At 34.5% G+C, this 17477-nt stretch overlaps 1 protein-coding gene and 1 long non-coding RNA gene across 4 annotated transcripts in view; one reads left to right on the forward strand and one right to left on the reverse strand.

The window, feature by feature from the left end:
• Positions 1 to 17477, forward strand: part of NKAIN3 (sodium/potassium transporting ATPase interacting 3) — a 731862-nt gene that overhangs the window by 325551 nt on the left and 388834 nt on the right. For all 3 annotated transcript variants that reach the window (XR_006700386.2, XM_015454769.4, XM_015454770.4), the window contains exon 3: positions 3075 to 3155. Coding sequence is in view for 2 of the 3 variants with exons in the window: in XM_015454769.4 (XP_015310255.1) it covers positions 3075 to 3155 (81 nt within the window). In the remaining variant the exon portion in view is untranslated. The remainder of the gene's footprint in view (positions 1 to 3074; positions 3156 to 17477) is intronic.
• LOC141407418 (uncharacterized) overlaps positions 1 to 17477 on the reverse strand; it is a 162284-nt gene that overhangs the window by 64471 nt on the left and 80336 nt on the right. The gene's annotated exons all lie outside the window — the stretch shown is intronic.

The raw sequence follows: 17477 nt of genomic DNA on the forward strand, positions 1-17477 counted from the left end.
AATTAATTTTCGTATAAGGAGTAAGGAAAGGATCCAGTTTCAGCTTTCTACTTATGGCTAGCCAATTTTCCCAGCACCATTTATTAAATAGGGAATCCTTTCCCCATTTCTTGTTTTTGTCAGGTTTGTCAAAGATCAGATGGCTGTAGATGTGTGGTATTATTTCTGAGGACTCTGTTCTGTTCCATTGGTCTATATCTCTGTTTTGGTACCAGTACCATGCTGTTTTGTTTACTGTAGCCTTGAAGTATAGTTTGAAGTCAGGTAGCGTGATGCCTCCAGCTTGGTTCTTTTGACTTAGGATTGTCTTGGCAATGCGGGCTCTTTTTTGGTTCTATATGAACTTTAAAGCAGTTTTTTCCAATTCTGTGAAGAAAGTCATTGGTAGCTTCATGGGGATGGCACTGAATCTATAAATTACCTTGGACAGTATGGCCATTTTCACAATATTGATTCTTTCTATCCATGAGCATGGTATGTTCTTCCATTTGTTTGTGTCCTCTTATTTCACTGAGCAGTGGTTTTTAGTTCTCCTTAAAGAGGTCCTTCACATCCCTTGTAAGTTGTATGCCTAGGTATTTTATTCTCTTTGAAGCTATTGTGAATGGGAGTTCATTCATGATTTGGGTCTCTGTTACTGGTGTATAAGAATGCTTGTGATTTTTGCACATTAATTTTGTATCCTGAGACTTTGCTGAAGTTGCTTATCAGCTTAAGGAGATTTTGGGCTGAGACAATGGGGTTTTCTAAATATACAATCATGTCATCTGCAAACAGGGACAATTTGACTTCTTCTTTTCCTAACTGAATACCCTTGATTTCTTTCTCTTGCCTGATTGCCCTAGCCAGAACTTCCAACACTATGTTGAATAGGAGTGGTGAGAGAGGGCATCCCTGTCTTGTGCCAGTTTTCAAAGGGATTGCTCCCAGTTTTTGCTCATTCAATATGATATTGGCTGTGGGTTTGTCATAGATAGCTCTTATTATTTTGAGGTACGTTCCATCAATACCGAATTTATTGAGTGTTTTTAGCATGAAGGGCTGTTGAATTTTGTCAAAAGCCTTTTCTGCATCTATTGAGATAATCATGTGGTTTTTGTCTTTGGTTCTGTTTATATGCTGGATTACATTTATTGATTTGCCTATGTTGAACCAGCCTTGCATCCCAGGGATGAAGCCCACTTGATCATGGTGGATAAGCTGTTTGATGTGCTGCTGTTTTCGGTTTGCCAGTATTTTATTGAGGATTTTTGCATTGATGTTCATCAGGGATATTGGTGTAAAATTCTCTTTTTTTTGTTGTATCTCTGTCAGGCTTTGGTATTAGGATGATATTGGTCTCGTAAAATGAGTTAGGGAGGATTCCCTCTTTTCCTATTGATTGGAATAGTTTCAGAAGGAATGGTACCAACTCCTCCTTGTACCTCTGGTAGAATTCAGCTGTGAATCCATCTGGTCCTGGACTTTTTTTGGTTGGTAGGCTATTAATTATTGCCTCAATTTCAGAGCCTGCTATTGGTCTATTCAGGGATTCAACTTCTTCCTGGTTTAGTCTTGGGAGAGTGTAAGTGTCCAGGAAATTATCCATTTCTTCTAGGTTTTCTAGTTTATTTGCATAGAAGTGTTTATAGTATTCTCTGATGGTAGTTTGTATTTCTGTGGGGTCGGTGGTGATATCCCCTTTATCATTTTTTAATCTTGACTTTTTAACATGTTTTCCAACTAAATTTCCAGTGATTTGGAGCTTTAACTCATTATTGTAATTGTATTATTCTTAAAAATGAAAGCAAAGCTCCTTTCAGAAAAACAAATGCATGATGGAACATTAAATGTAACCAATTATAGGACTACACTACTACATGAGATTATTTTTAAAATTCATAAATGACAGAATACAAAATATAAATTGAATTTCATAAATAGTTAAAAGCTTCTGATAAAGTTTCTGTTAGTAACATAGTTATATTATAAAATCTAAATTTTATAATTCCATTATTTGACCCAGCATAGAATAAGCTAAGGTAATGATTTCAATATTTATTTTAATTTAAAAACAATATGCAATGTTTGTAATCACTGATCGAGAATGATAATTCAATTAATAAGTCTGCTTACGACATGAGGAATTCATTCATTTTTGTGATAAAAGAAAGTGAATAGGCAAACTGTTGTATTTGATATGGTATTTGTATTCTACAGTAAGTACTATCCTCAGTCATCCTAGCTAGTGTGTATGTCAGTTTTCTGTGCCTCAATTTCTTTGTCCGCATAAGAAAGTGACTGGATGAGGGGAGCCCTAGTCCAATCATTGACTCTCCATTGATGAGTCTCTCAATCTAGGGCTACTTTAATTAAGACCGACTAATACTCTGGGAGAAGGTATTTCCTAATACATAATATCTTAATAATAAATTAATCAGTAAGACCAGTAGGTTTAAAATTTGTTGGATGGATATGTTTGGAAGATATGAAAATCTGTTGTTCATTTCCTCATTCTTAATCCTATTTATTAATTTCTCTGCTTTAAAATATTTTATATGATTATATTTTTATTACATGATCAAATCAGAGGCACATATTCTACTCTTAATAAAACAGTCCAACAAATGAAAGTTTGTTAATTTTGTACTCCATGCATGTTTTTTCCAAACATGGTCTTCTTTCAGTCCTAGGTTTCAATAAATATTCCTTAAAATGTGACAGTTTTATACTATGACTTAAAGATGATAGAGAGCCCACAGAAGATTTGCATAATTGTGTTCCCTAGAAAAGATAATACTCAGAAAACGGAAATCAAATCAACATTTTGGTTTAACTTGTACCTGGAAGCCAGCAAAGCACTTTAAAAGTAAATCTAACTTTGCTGGTGTCTACTGAAAGCAGTAGAAACTATTGGATTTTTAATTTCTGGAAAGCTTAGGGGACCACATAGAGAGCACTCTTTTCTGAGCGCTCCCTGTCAGTTTCTTCCCAGAAGACAGACTTATTGACATTTTTATTATTGATTTATTTGGTATACATGCCTTTCATCTCCACATTTTTCTTCTCTTTCTCCCTCCCCCATTTCTATCTAGTATACAGTGTGGACTGCCCTCTGGGTCACCTGGAATGTGTTCATTATCTGCTTTTATTTGGAAGTAGGTGGACTCTCAAAGGTGAGTTTATCATGGTTTTAAAGTACACTTTAAAATGAGTACACTTCTAGGTATTGTGACTACATAGATATATTGGTATATAGATATATATATATATACACACAGAGAGAGAGAGTGTGTGTGTGTTTGTGTAGAATGATGAAATGCTATTCAAAAAAGACTTTAGGTATAGTGTGAGTGTGTGCATGTGTGTGTGTGTAGAATTATAAAATGCTACTCAAAAAAGACTTTAGGTACCATTTAGGAAAGAATGATCTTAGGTGTATGTTAATATAATGGAACTTAGGAGTATGTTAATATAATAGAACTTAGGAGTATGTTAATATAATGGCACTTCAAAACAACTGCCTTCTGGTTTAGTTTGTTATACTGAAGTGGGACTCAACTTCCTGTGTATCCTCATGTCCATTTTAAAAAGACATAATATAGTGACTTCAGGTCTAAATGTTAAGTAGAAAATGGTTTTGAACATGCTTGTGTTTAAAGTAGGAAAAGCGATTGACAAAGATGTTAACGTAACAGATATGGATGGCAAGTTTCTGTCTTTGCTGGAATATTAATAGTGGAAAAAACTGACAAAGAACAAAACCCTTATATAGCATGTTTACTAAGAAGTAAATGCATCAGTGTGGTGATTCCTATTTTGAAATTTTAATCAAAGAGAAGACAGTTGTCTTAATGTGGCAATGATACACACGTTATTTCTGCCTGTCTAAAACTGTCAGCAAAGCACATGATTTTATTATGCCTCCTGCAAAAATGTCTCACCACCCAAATGTAAGAACAACTTGAGTTAAGTTTCTAGTTCTGTTTCTTAAACAGTTTTTGTGTGAACCAGCACAATTTTCACTATAGAGAAGAAGCTTAACAGTATGATTACAAAAAGTATAAAAAAGCTGTCATATTTTAAAACTTCTCGTTATCAAATATATTTACGCTAACTTATTCTACTGTTTTATAACAGTCTCAGATTTTCTAAGTAACGTACTTGTGGCTTAGATTTTAGGAAATGTGTCTTGAGCAGCAAGGATGCTTTTAGAATTGTTGGGTTCCATTGAAGTCCTTGTGGTAACAAAACATGATTAATTCAGCCAAGCAGCAAAAAGCCCTGAAGGATTTTTCCAGAGCCTCCAGAGGTGGTTACTCTTTTTTTTCTCCACTGTAATAACTGTAATTAGAACTAGTCACCATTTTCTCACATTGACAAATGTATTCAGGAACCAGAAATAACGTTTCCAATATTGAGTTCCATATATTTGGACTCACATCTAACTTAAATAATTATGCTAGTGATTGTAGTGCACCACTAATTTCTAAGACATAAAAAAGTACTTAAATTAATGCTCAGTTATATTCTATAAATGCAGATTATGAAGTAAATAATTTTCAAATGCAAATCTTATGAATAAAATAATTACAAATAATATGTTAAGCACAACATTTTCAACCCATTGCATTTTGTATCTTGCTATTTGAATGGTCATTTTGATCATATTTTTTATTTCACTTGGTAGAAATTATTTTTTCTTCTATATACACTAATTTGGGGTAAATTAGACCAGAGAAATTTGTCCTACAAAATTGGCTTCACAGTATTTTGAAAGAAGGCCGAATTTTGAATCGTAAGTCTTTAGTCCAAATCTTTTCTTTAGCACTTACTAACTGTGAAATCTGAGGCAAATCATTTGGCTCCATGGAATCTCTGTGAAAAATAATAAGATCAGCTTTGCCAATAATAATAGTAGTCAATGTTTATTATACACATGACATGCGGTAACTCAGGTAAGCTTTGAAACAAATCTGTGAAGTGATAGAACAAATAAGTAAGTATCTGCAGTCATTTTTTTCATGTAACTCTGATTTCCCACTGCTGCTCAAGGTTATTTTTGTGAATTTTTGTAACTACTTTTCTAATATCCATGTGCATGTCTAAAAGTTTTTATCTCATTTCTTTGGGCACAAGGTTGAAAACATGAACATAGTAGTCCTGGTTACTCATTTTATTACCTATTTAAATGCCATTAAGCAGTCAACCAAGTATTCTAGGTCATTAAAAAGACAGATGACTCCAAAAGGAGCATCCTAAAGATTTTCTGTTGGTCTCCTATTTACTGCCTCAAAGACTGGTAACATCTCCCTTGTTAGCCACAGTTTAGCCTCAATTCCAGTCTGTGGGAAATCTATTTTGGAAAATAGAGCAAAGTTAAAGACCCTTGACAAACACAAATACCAGCCACTTTTCCAGGCTGGTTCCATTGTATAGGAAACTCCTTGTCCATATGAGCTTGTTTATATACTAACTTTCTAGATTCTCCATCTCCTGCTAGTTCATGCAGGTGCCTCTTGGAATTACCCACTCAGATAGATTAATAGAAACCTCCCTATACTGTCAATTTGGTCCAAAATATACATTCTGGGATAGTGAATCTTTCTTTAGAAATGAGATCCAGAGTGATTTCCACAACATCTCTATGGATTTGGGTGTTATTCCAATGACAGACATGGCGTATGAATAGTACATTTGTACGCTAAGGTGTTCTTTTGCTGACAATTTGTATTCATGGAGTGACAGCAGTCCTGTCTCACCTGAAAGATAGTGAGCTGGCTCATGGGCAAGAGAGCCTGGAAACTGAGATTCTTACAATGCTGGGCAGGCTGACAGTGCTGCACACTCTTGTGTTTTAAAAAGATCATTTTAATTTCTAGTAATATAAATACCGATAGATGTAATCCACATAAGCAAAAACTGTTTAGGATATTCATTAACATTTAAGAGTATAGAAAGGTACTGAGGCCAAAAAGCTTGAGAATCACTCCCATAGAGTAACGAATATAACTAGCTAACTAATTAACTAACTAAATAAAAATAATGCAAACAGTAAGAAACAAAAGCAGATGGTACAAAATAAAAAATAAATAATGATATGGTAGATTAAAACACAGCCATGTCAATGATTATATGAAATGTAAATAGACTAAGCACTCCAGTTAAAGACAGAGATTAGAACAATGGATTTTTTAAATGACAATAGTTGATGTTATTTATATGAAATACACATTAAATATAAATACATACATATATTTAAATTAGAAAAGATGGAAAATATATACTAGGTAAACAATAATCAGAAGAAAACCTCTGTAGTCATATTAATGTCAGAAAAAAAGTAGACTTCAAATAAAGAGTATGAATAGAGATAGACAGAGATGTTTTATAATGATAACGGGTCAATGTATTAAATAGACAAAATAATTCAAAACTACACCAAATAACTGAATTTTAGAATACATGAGGTAAAAATTGCCAATATTAAAGGGGGAAATTGAAAAATCCATTAATGTAGGGGGAGTTTAATACCCCTTTCTTGCTTATTGAGAGAAAAAGTAGACACAATTCAGTACAAATAAAATATTTGAACACCACTATCAAACAACTTGTCTGTCATATAGAGGATAATACCTTAAAATTACAAGATATATTTTCTATTCATGTGCGTATGAACAAGGATCAAGATGGTATTCTGGGCCATAAGCAAGTCTCAATAAATATTGAATGACTGAAATAATACAGATAATATTCTCCCACCACAAATACAAGAGTAATTTATAATTGTTAATAATTCACAAATCAAAGAAGAAATTTAGAGGAAAATTGAAAAATAAAAGTACATAATTAAAAAAACACTCTTCTTTGTGGATGAATTCCTATCAGTGTTTAGAGGAAGAAATGTAGATTTAAGTTGCTTATTAGAAAAAATGAAAAGTTAAAAATCAATGATAGACACTTTCATCTTAAGAAGAGCAATTTGACTAACATCCCATAGTTGTTTCTTTGAAAAGATTAATAAACTAATAAGCATGTAGTAAGGTTGATCCAAAAAAAGAAGAAACAATGCAACTTATCAATTCATTAAAGAAAGACGTGACATAACTACAGATTCAACAGAAATTAAAAGATTAATAGAAAAAAATCAAAAATATTGATAGCAAAGAATTTATAATTAAATATCTTTCTACAAAAAAAATCAAAACAGAAACAATTGGTTTGCAGTTGGTTAAGGAAACAGAATTTTCTGTTTAAAAATTTTGGGGTTAGTAGAAAAATGTCAGCTTGCTAGGGGGTGTGACTTTCTTTAAGCCTCTGAGGAAAAAACTTAGAACAGAAGGCAATAGTTAAAGTTTAGTCTTCTCTTCCCCCAAATCTGGGCTCTGTGTACTAGCAGATCTGTTAGGTGGGGATCCTCAGTGGGGGTCTGTTCAGATGTTGTCTTTAGTTTCTGTAGGGAAAGCAAATATCTCTGGAGCTTTACCTCCCTTGGCTATTGTTAAGGCTACTATTACTTTCTTGTTTAGCAAGTTTCTTAATTACCTCTGGGGCTAGCTAGATGTCTGGAATTTCTCTTTTAAAAAACTTTACAATTTTCCTTTATTTCCCTGCTTGGAGTTTAGAAGGACTTCAAAAAAAGGGTTAGGGTGAAGGTCCTTGCTCAGCATCAATCTATCAAACATAAGAAATAAATAATGCTAATCTTACTCAAACTCCTACAGAAAATACAGGAGGAGGGACCATTTCACAAATAATTTGGTGAGCTAACAAAATCCTGATACCACCTTACAGACAAGAATTAAATTGACCTCTGTGCTTTAGCAATCCTTGGCCATCTCTCCAGGAAATTCCTCATTAGGCATGCTGCCAAGAGGGACTCCACATGGTGAATTGTTTGTCACTACCTGATCTTCCCTCCTCTTCTCTCCCAGGCTCTTTGTTAAGATCAAAATTCTTGCTCCTTTATAGATCAAATCGAATCAGCTCTACCTTTTTCTTTCCCTCACTAATCCAAGCTATTTCCAGGCATCCTCACTTTCCTTATCTACAAAGGCCCAACCAAATGTATTCCTTAAAAATGAGCTCTCTGTCCTGCAGATGAGAAATGTCACTCCATCACACGGCAGAAGCATCTACAGTCAGATTGTATTTAAAGACTGATTTTTAATTCCCCATTACATTTCACTACATTTTGAAGTGGTAGTTATTATTAATCCTAATAGTTTGTTCTAATGGAAATAGACAATGATTTTAGATTTTGTTTTCTTTCTTTTCCTTCCTTCCTTCCTTCCTTCTTTCCTTCCTTCCTTCTTTCCTTCCTTCCTTCCTTTCCTTTCCTTTCTTCTTTTTCTTTTCTTCTTTTTTTGTCAGGGGCAAGGGTTCTTTTTGGTTAGATTTTCCCTTCTTTTTGGTTGATTTTCTCATAATAAAAAATATGAATTACAAATATAAGTTGCAGAAACTAGATAGACAAGAAGGAACATCATTTTTGCTTCAAACATTTGAAGACCACTGCCATGAATATTTTGATTCCAGTTTATTCTCATTCTGCTGTGTTTCCATGTTTTTTCTCTCCTGTTTTTCGTATTACTGTTGAGATAATACTATAGAGAACATTGACACACTGACTTTTTAAAAATTGGACTTAATGAAAAACATTTTCATGTTGTTACTAAAGTCTTGGTTAATATTTTTAATTTTTGTATTATATTACATCAAACATGAAGAGTTTTATTTCTGCTCTTTCTTTAACAGGAGATGTTAAAGGCTCGTGATACATTTTGCTAAATTTCTTCTTGGAAAAGTATACCATTAGCTGCAAAATATGAGTATCTAGATCTAGAGTGTCATTAGTACAAGTTAGTCTGTTTCACCATTTTGGGGTTTTTTTTGGGCTATTTTCATGGTGGAAAGAAAATGCTTATTTCTTTGTTTAAAGTATAATTTTTTTTATTTCTTCAAAGTTAAATATCTCTTAATGTGCGTGATAATCAGCTTTATTTTCACTTTTTGTTAATAGGGTTTGCCTTTTTATATTTTGTGTTTTAGTAATGATGTTTTTAGACTTTAGTCTCTATGGAGCATAATTTTGTTCTGTTTTTCAAGGTGAAAATCTGAATAAATATTTTGCCAATAACTGACCAATGGCAAAAACAGTATTTACTTAGTAGGAAAAAAAATTCACTGATTTTTTTTTTGCTGGTTTATGATATAATACATTTCTATAAGATCTATTTCTAGGATATCATCATTTTTTGGCACATACTATTTTATATTAGTTTGTATATACTTTATAATAGGAATTATCTCTCTGCAATCCAGTCTTCCCAAGTCTATGATTTAACCTCATACATTTGGTTTTACAAATGATTTTAGAATAAATCTGTTCGAATATATACAGTGTGTATTATATATCTCATTTTAGTTTTGTTTTTATTCCTTATATTTAACTTTTAATTAATTTAGTAAAGATTGAGAAAATTTTATGTTAGAGAATTCAGGAGGAAAGTTTTGAGTAACAGAATCAATTATAGAGTATGTGAACTAATAGTTCCAACATCAAACTCCTTATAAACTATTCATCACAGATTGTGTTAATATTCTTGGGTCACTTGACAGAAATTATTGTTGCAGTTTCCTTACTCCTTAGTTTAGCAAGGTACGAGTTCTTAATCCATGACCAAGAAGCATAAGGCACGCGGACACCGGAGAGTGAATAAGGCAGAGTAGGATTCATTAAGCAACAGAAAAGCTCTCAACAGCAAGAGGAGATCCGAGAGTGGATTGTCAGAAATGGGGCTGAGTTTGGGTCTTTTATGTGGCAGAAACAAGGTAGTCTTCTGTGTGTTCTGCCTTAATGAGAGGGGTAAAGCTGCCCCTTGCGGGTGTTGCATCCGCGCATGCCTAAGTTTGGCTAGAGTGATTCCATGTTGATTATTACTCATGAGTGCCTAAGCGAAACCCACAGAGGGTGGGTGGGAGCAAAATTGCAATGTTAGTGATATTACAAATGGCCCTGGGTCAATTTAAGGACATTTAGCGGATTTATTTTGCCTTCACCTAAGTTGGGACAGTCACTTCTGAGCAGACATCCTGGTATAAGAGGGAGTTCTTAACCACATTTCCACCTGCTATCTACCCCACAGGGGCAGTGCAGATGCATTCCCATGGGCTCTGTCTCTCTCCTTAGACCCTCCCACTCTATCTGCCTAGCCAGCCTCTAACTGCCTCCACTCTCCTTATGTCTAGCTAATTCATGTCGAAGGGACACTGTGTTGGAGGGACAACAGAGGCCAGAGAAGCAGGAGACAGGAGGACAGGGTTTGGAACAGCTAGGAGTTTAGGTAGACACTGGAGGCTCAGAGGAATGACAGTCTTTTCAGAAAGGCACAGCTGAGATGCAAACAGGATCCAGCTGTTGTCCACCTGCTCACTATTTAAATTACTAGGGTGGGATAGAGGGAGGGTGTAATGACCCCAGCTGGATCAACATCTGCCTCTTTGCCACGGGAAGACAGGGTTCAAGATTAGAGGTCTCACTGATTCCATAAACTGAGAAAAAGCTAATTTCAATACAAAACAAAATGGGGTAGTCTCAAGAAAAGAGAGACAACCATGGTCACCACAGAGCATGTCTTAACCATTCTTATCAACTAATAGTGTATATTCTCATGGGCATAAACAATTATGCCTCTTGCCTATTATGGGATTCTTGATCACAGCCTCCAGACATTCCCTTTCCTTTTGTCTCATCTGCCAGCCTGCCCTGCAGCAGGCATTTGTTACTGTGGTCTTGAGTGTTTTAGTTTTCCCCATGCCTTCTAGCACTTGAAGGTAATGGATGCCTTGTTTTAAAGGAATGTGTATATGTATGGTGGTGTGGGGAATGACTGTGGGTAGGTAACTAAAAGTGTCTGTCTATACTTGTATAATCTCCTGAAGCCTCAATTTCCTGTTCTACAAAATGAGGAAAGCCACAACAATAATCATATGGGGTTGTTGAAAGTATTAAATAATACCTATACAGGGCTTAGAAATGATCCTGGCATATTGTGAGGTTTCAGTAAATGGTGGTTCTCATTATTACCATCAACATCATCATCTTTATTATTATTGGAGAAATTAACAGACATCACGATCCTCATCCTGAAAACCTTTGGGACATATTTATTACTATGCCAGAGCTGTAAAAGGGAAAAATTGTAGGACTGAGTGACTTGTTTAAAAATATGAAAGAGTCCCTTGTGATAGGACCTCAGAACTGCATATTAACTTCACAGCTGTAACAGTATTAATTAAATGATTTCCTCCAACATGTAAATAGCTTTTCTATATACATCAGCAGCCAGATTCTCCTGGTGTCCCTACCACTTCCCCTAGGAGTACTTTAAACATCTTTGGAAGTCGCTAAGGCTATTTTTCATGCCACACTTTAAGATCATCAAGGGCACAATTAATAAGTTATTGCTGCTTGTTTGAAAGTTACAAGACTTGAAATAATTTTTTCATCCCAAGGAATACATTTAGAATTAAATATGAAAACCTATCTTATTTGCTACACTTAAAGTTACTGAAAAATAAGTTATCTTGAGAACCCAAGTTTTAATACTTTTATTCCAAAGAAATTAGTCCAATCTGTCTCAATGGCATCTTTTAATTATTTTACATTTAAGATAATTTAAACATTTCTAGGTATATTTTACCTAGAAAATTTAGGTTAATATTTCTCCTAATTGACTTATCTTGAAAGGTTTGGTACTTACATACTAGTAGTCTTAGATAATTTTCAGTGTGTCACATTTTCATAGAATTCTGAATCCGTACAACTGTGCATGAGCATAACTGACATAAAAATGAATGAAAGACATTCTACAAGGACTTATTTTATATTAATCATGAGCTTTGATCAAAGACCTTCTAAAATCTTATAGGCAAGGGACAGGGAAGGGAAATGGACTAACTCTTACTGATTTCCTACATGGCACAGGGGCTTTCCATCAGTTTTTTCCATTTTATCCCTACCTCAGAGGTAGACATTAGTATCTTTATTTTATAAATGAGGAACCTCAGCTAGGAATGGCTAACTTGCTCAAGGCACATAGCAGTAAACTGAAACATTGGGTCTTAATGCTTCCTTCCCAAGGCCACTTCATTTCCCATTATAGCAAGTTGCTTTCTACACAGAAGGAAAACCCACCTGCATTTGTTTCTCTATGTCATGTTTTAACAACTATGCTTTTTCTAACTTGTGGATATTTTGATTCTTGGAGAAATTTAAGCCATTTCCCCAGAAGGCCATAATAGCACTTTACTGTCCTCTTTTGACTTAAATTGACACCATCATTCATGAGGGCCCTCTTTTTAAATCTTCAGTTGAATAGTTCACCTGAGCAGCCAGGCAGCATCAGTGAAATAGTTCTTCCTCTACAAGGCTCATTCTTATTACTTACCCTGAATTGTTCCTTTGCACTTACTGGGAAAATTCTTTTTCTTGATCAAGATTCATTTTCCTTCAAGGTTGGATTCTTCTATCAACTACAGCTTTTGGGCAGACAATTTCCAGTAAAAAAATTCTAGACAGTCAATTCAGAGTTCAGTGCATGAACAACTGCAGAGGAAACAGAACTCTCAGTTTCCCTCAGCTGCTTAAAATCTATCCATTGTCTTTTATAAACATTCAAATATTTTTGCATCTCATAGAGTTATTTTTCTGATAGTAGTTTGAAATTAAATCAAGGATATATAGTATCTTTCCTTTTATATTTAAACAAACACAACCTACTGAATCTAGTAATGAGTTTTTAAGTCATATTTATATTTTCTTTTTGATACCTTCCTTCCTGGACGTTTTTCAAAAGGAATCTTAAAATGTGATGCTTAAAGAGGAATGGAGGTAGGGTACAGAATGTCTATATTCAGAAATAACATATCTGGCAAATTGTACAGAAATAGCATCTTAGAATCACAGTCAAACTATGCCTACTTCTGGAACTACAAGAATAATATCCTATGCACTATACTGTATCCTGAAGTAAATGGGATGTCTGTCTATATCAATGGACACTTTGGGAAATATATATATTCATTTCACTAGAATATCAAAATATTTCAGGTTCTGATCTAATATATTAGTAGGTATGTATCCTGCTGAGATAAAGGAATATTTTTGTCTATAATATTGACTGATGGTGGTGGTAGTGGCCATGAGTATCTGCCCAGTTATTAAGGATCTGTAAAGGAAGAAGCATCGCAATCTGCTTCCAGGTACTAAATCTAAATGAGAACCAAAGGCCTGAAAATATTCGTTGTTATGTTTGGTTCCTACACAATCTTTATCCAAAGAGAAGCAATTGTATCCTTTTAAAAAATAGCAAGGCAATGTAAATATAGGTATGAGTTTCTTATTCCAAAAATTTAAGCTACATCTTTTCCTTTGGCATGAGTCTAAGTGAACATAACTTCTGAAAATACAGTCCTCAGTTTCTTTTTTATAGTGAGATAATTTGATTCCTCCTGTAGCTTTTCTGCAATAAAGAAAATTACAAGCAAGGTTAAACTCAATCTTATATTCTTCATAAATTTCATGAAATACAAATACCTCAAAAATCTTTATCCAAAAATACCAATGTGAAGCTACATTATAGGCCAATGACAAATATAAACCACAGTCTAAACTACCATGTAATTGCCACAACCTGGGTAGTATCAGGAGTTTTTAATCAGAAATTTGTATTGTAATCTTATGCTTTTCCACAGGGTTTCAAATCATTTTCACCAAGGAGCAGATGAATATATTATTCTATCAACAGTAGCTGTGTTTCTTATTATATGATTAGAATCACTTATTGAACAAAGCCTATGCAAATACAATTGAAACACTACCCAGAAATATGTTGTCTTTGCTCTTTGTATTTCATCTTTTCTTCTTCTAAGGAAAATACGCCTGAGATAAATATTTAAAGATAAATATTTTACCTTTGTATCTAGTTTATTGTCTCAACTCATGGGATAATAATCACAAAAAAGTTTTATTTCTTTGAATAAACTGCTTCCCCAGTCTTCTGCCCCAATCCCTCTTCCCATTTCATAATACATTGTATACAGAGTCAATGACAACATTGGTCATAAAAAGTTCATTTCATGTCTGATTCAGATCTATTCTTTCCCCTTACCAAAGTTGACCTTGTTTTAGGCCTTGACCTCTCCCTGGTGCCAACTCTACTCTGGGAGAAAAAACAGGAGGTAGTGGGTCTTCTTACATAATCAGCCTTAAGATTATGCTGGAGGGTTTGAAGGATCCTGATCTCACACTGATGTTGATCTGTTCCAGCTACTGCTAGTGGCCTCTGCTGATGAATCTCCAAACATGGCAAATTCTTCCATTAACTTCAATAAGTCAATATTTATTTTTAATGAGTCTATAATTATTCTAATACATGAAAATTTGTTGACGGTGATTACATTATATTAAGCCTTTCTGAGTAGACTGCAACTGCTGAGCTGAATTTTCATGTAAGCAACATTATCAAGAGAATTTTGGTGCTGTGAAGAAACCACACTTTTATAGCTTATATTCAAATGCTTTTCTGTGTTTTTGAAGACAATTTAAATCTACCGCTACAGAATTTTTCATGCAGTCAATTGAAGATAAGATCATTGGAGAAGAACAATACGTAGAACCATTATTCTTATAAGTGCCATTAAGATTTTGGATTGTCTTGTGATGTTAATTTGCTTCAAATGCAAAATCTCAGCGTTGTGACATGTCAATTAAGAGTACAGTCTTGATGATGAAGAATTTCTGTTGACATTTGCAACAATCAACAAATTATAAAAGAGACCCCGATAAACACATTTTGTGGCATTTATTTACTTTTTAAAACCAGAATAGCAGTATGTACTACTGGATAGCCTTATAAAATAAAACTGCACCACATGGTGAGATTATGCTTGATGAACAGTAAGCTGAAGTGCCCCGCAGGAGCGGAGGAACCTAAGATAACACTTACTCAATGCTACTCCCAAGTCTGTTCCAGAGGCAAAACACAAGTCAAATTCTTTGGATAAAATTTTTCCATGTAGACAATTGAAGGGAAAAAAATCACAGATAATATTAATCATTTCTAAACAGTTACTCTTGCACAGGGAAAGTTTGTCTCTGAGCCCCCATGCTACAATGGCATTGGGAATTATAGGTTTCAGATTGAACTTAATTAGTGTCTTGCACACATATGGCCCTAGAAGCATTTGTGCATCTGATTTGTGTTTCCTCAGGTTGTGGTAGGCACTGCAACATTGATATTGTACAATAGTGAAAAAGTTACTAGAGTGAAGATTGTCCAGAAGGTGATTGTCCAGCAGAACTGGCTGGTTCCAGTAGAGGCCACTGAAGGGAGGCAACAAAGTGACAGAATTAAAAAAGAGGAAGCATCTGAGTGTCTGATAATAAGAATGAGCTAGAATCTCCTTTGCCCTTTAGAAGCCCTCAGCATGGATTCACCTTTGCCTGCTTTCTGATTCAGGAATAACAGTAGTACAGGAAAAATACAGCACACAGCTGTGTGTGTAGTAATTGTCGGTGTGCTTGCATGTTAAAATCAGCGTATTGAAGCATCCAGCTGTCTATGCTCCCTTAAAGGTTAACTTTTGTCTGGAACTTTCATCCCACTACAGAAACCAGATGGAATATCTCACAATCAAATAACAATTGAAGCTGAAAAACAATAAAAGCATTTAACATGTAATTCTACTTTATTCTTGTAGGAGCCACTTTAACTCAAGGTGTGTGAGAACTTATTTATGGAACCCAAATATTAGTAACTGTTAATTTGCTAAAAGAGTAGAAATTTAAAAGCTACATTTCTAGGATTAAAATTGGATGGTGAAGGACAACAGTTAAATGAAATTTAGCAAACTTCAAAGAAAAAGAAAGAATATCCATTTGTTAAATTAATTTACAAACGGGAAGTATAGCTTTCTGTGAAAATCATACCATTTTCCTAATTTTCTAAGTGTTCAACTATATTCATCTAATCATTCTGTCATTAAAAAAATGATGGCAGAAGTTTCTGGTTATTGTCCATAATTTATTCCCCCTTCTTCTGGTCAAGAGTCTAGGAAAATCTTCCTCTCATCACAGGTGGCAGGGCTAAAAAGCTCTATTTCTTTGTCTCTGTAGGTGTAGGTATGGTCATCTAAGCAAGTTCTGGCCATTGTGATACATGCAGAAGGATTGTGAGGAACTTCTGGAAGGGCTGCTGTAGATCTGATGAATTAGAAGCAGATCCAAACTTAGTGACTTAAAGAATACAAATTGGCAATCTAGCATTTCTTCGGTGGGTCAGAAGTCTCCTGTAGGTCTTAATGATACCTCAAAATCGAGGTGTGAGCAGGGGCTGTATTCATTTCTGCAGGTTCTAAGATGACCTTGAGGATGTCAAGCATGCATTAGAATGGTTGAGCTGAAAGCAAAATGAGTCTAATAATTCAACGGAGCTTTCAGACCAACCCTGAGCCACCCATGACCGGATTTGTTTTACATTAGAAAATGTGTTCAAACCATTGTTTGAGGGTTTGAAATATGCAACTGAAAATAGTGCTTAACTAATCATATATCATTTCATACTCTATTTTATCTAGCATTTACTTGGTTCAAAGAACTTTACCAGGAACAAGGGCTACCTTCAGTTTTTGCCCCCATAAAATATTTAGCATATAGTCTGCCCTCTGAATCTACAGGTTCCACATCCATGCATTCAACCAACTGCAGATCAAAAATATTTGGAAGAAAGCAATAAAAAGTAACAATACAGAAATAAAAAATAATACAAAATTTAAAATATAGTGTAATTATTTATATAGTATTTACACTATATTAGGTATCACAAGTATTCTAGAGATTACCAAGTATATGGAGGGTGTGCATAGGTCATGTGCAAATACTATATTATTTTATTTCAGGGACTTGAGCACTCTCAGATTTTGATGTCTACAGGGGGCCTGGAATCAATGCCCCATGGATACTGAGTAACAACTGTAATAGAAACAAATTTTCTGTTAAGTGAGTATTCATAATAAAATGTAGTGAGAAATATGATAATGGAAGGAAAACAAACCTTGATATTTTAAAGCAGGGAACAGAATTTTCCTAAGGAAGATGGAATTAAGAGCAAAGAGCATTATAGCAAATAACATGCTGATCTTCACAGCTATGCTGTAATTGACCTACCTTCAGTGAGAAAAGTGCTTTGAGTTGCCACTCTTAAAAATTTCTTGTAATAAATGTGAGTCGATCCACCATCTCCATCTTACCCTCTTTTCTCAGATTGTCCTTTGGCAAGCACATATTATAGAGAGAAACCTCCAAAGATTACATGGATCAGGACTAAGGTCACTATCCTTGAGAGCTGATCCTATAGGCACATGCTCTAAACAAGGGAGGTATCAAGTTATAAATTATAACAATCAGTGGCCTGGAAATATCTGTTCAGACACCG

This window comes from Macaca fascicularis, chromosome 8, assembly GCF_037993035.2.
Source record: "Macaca fascicularis isolate 582-1 chromosome 8, T2T-MFA8v1.1".
NCBI classification, from domain to species: Eukaryota; Metazoa; Chordata; class Mammalia; order Primates; family Cercopithecidae; genus Macaca; species Macaca fascicularis.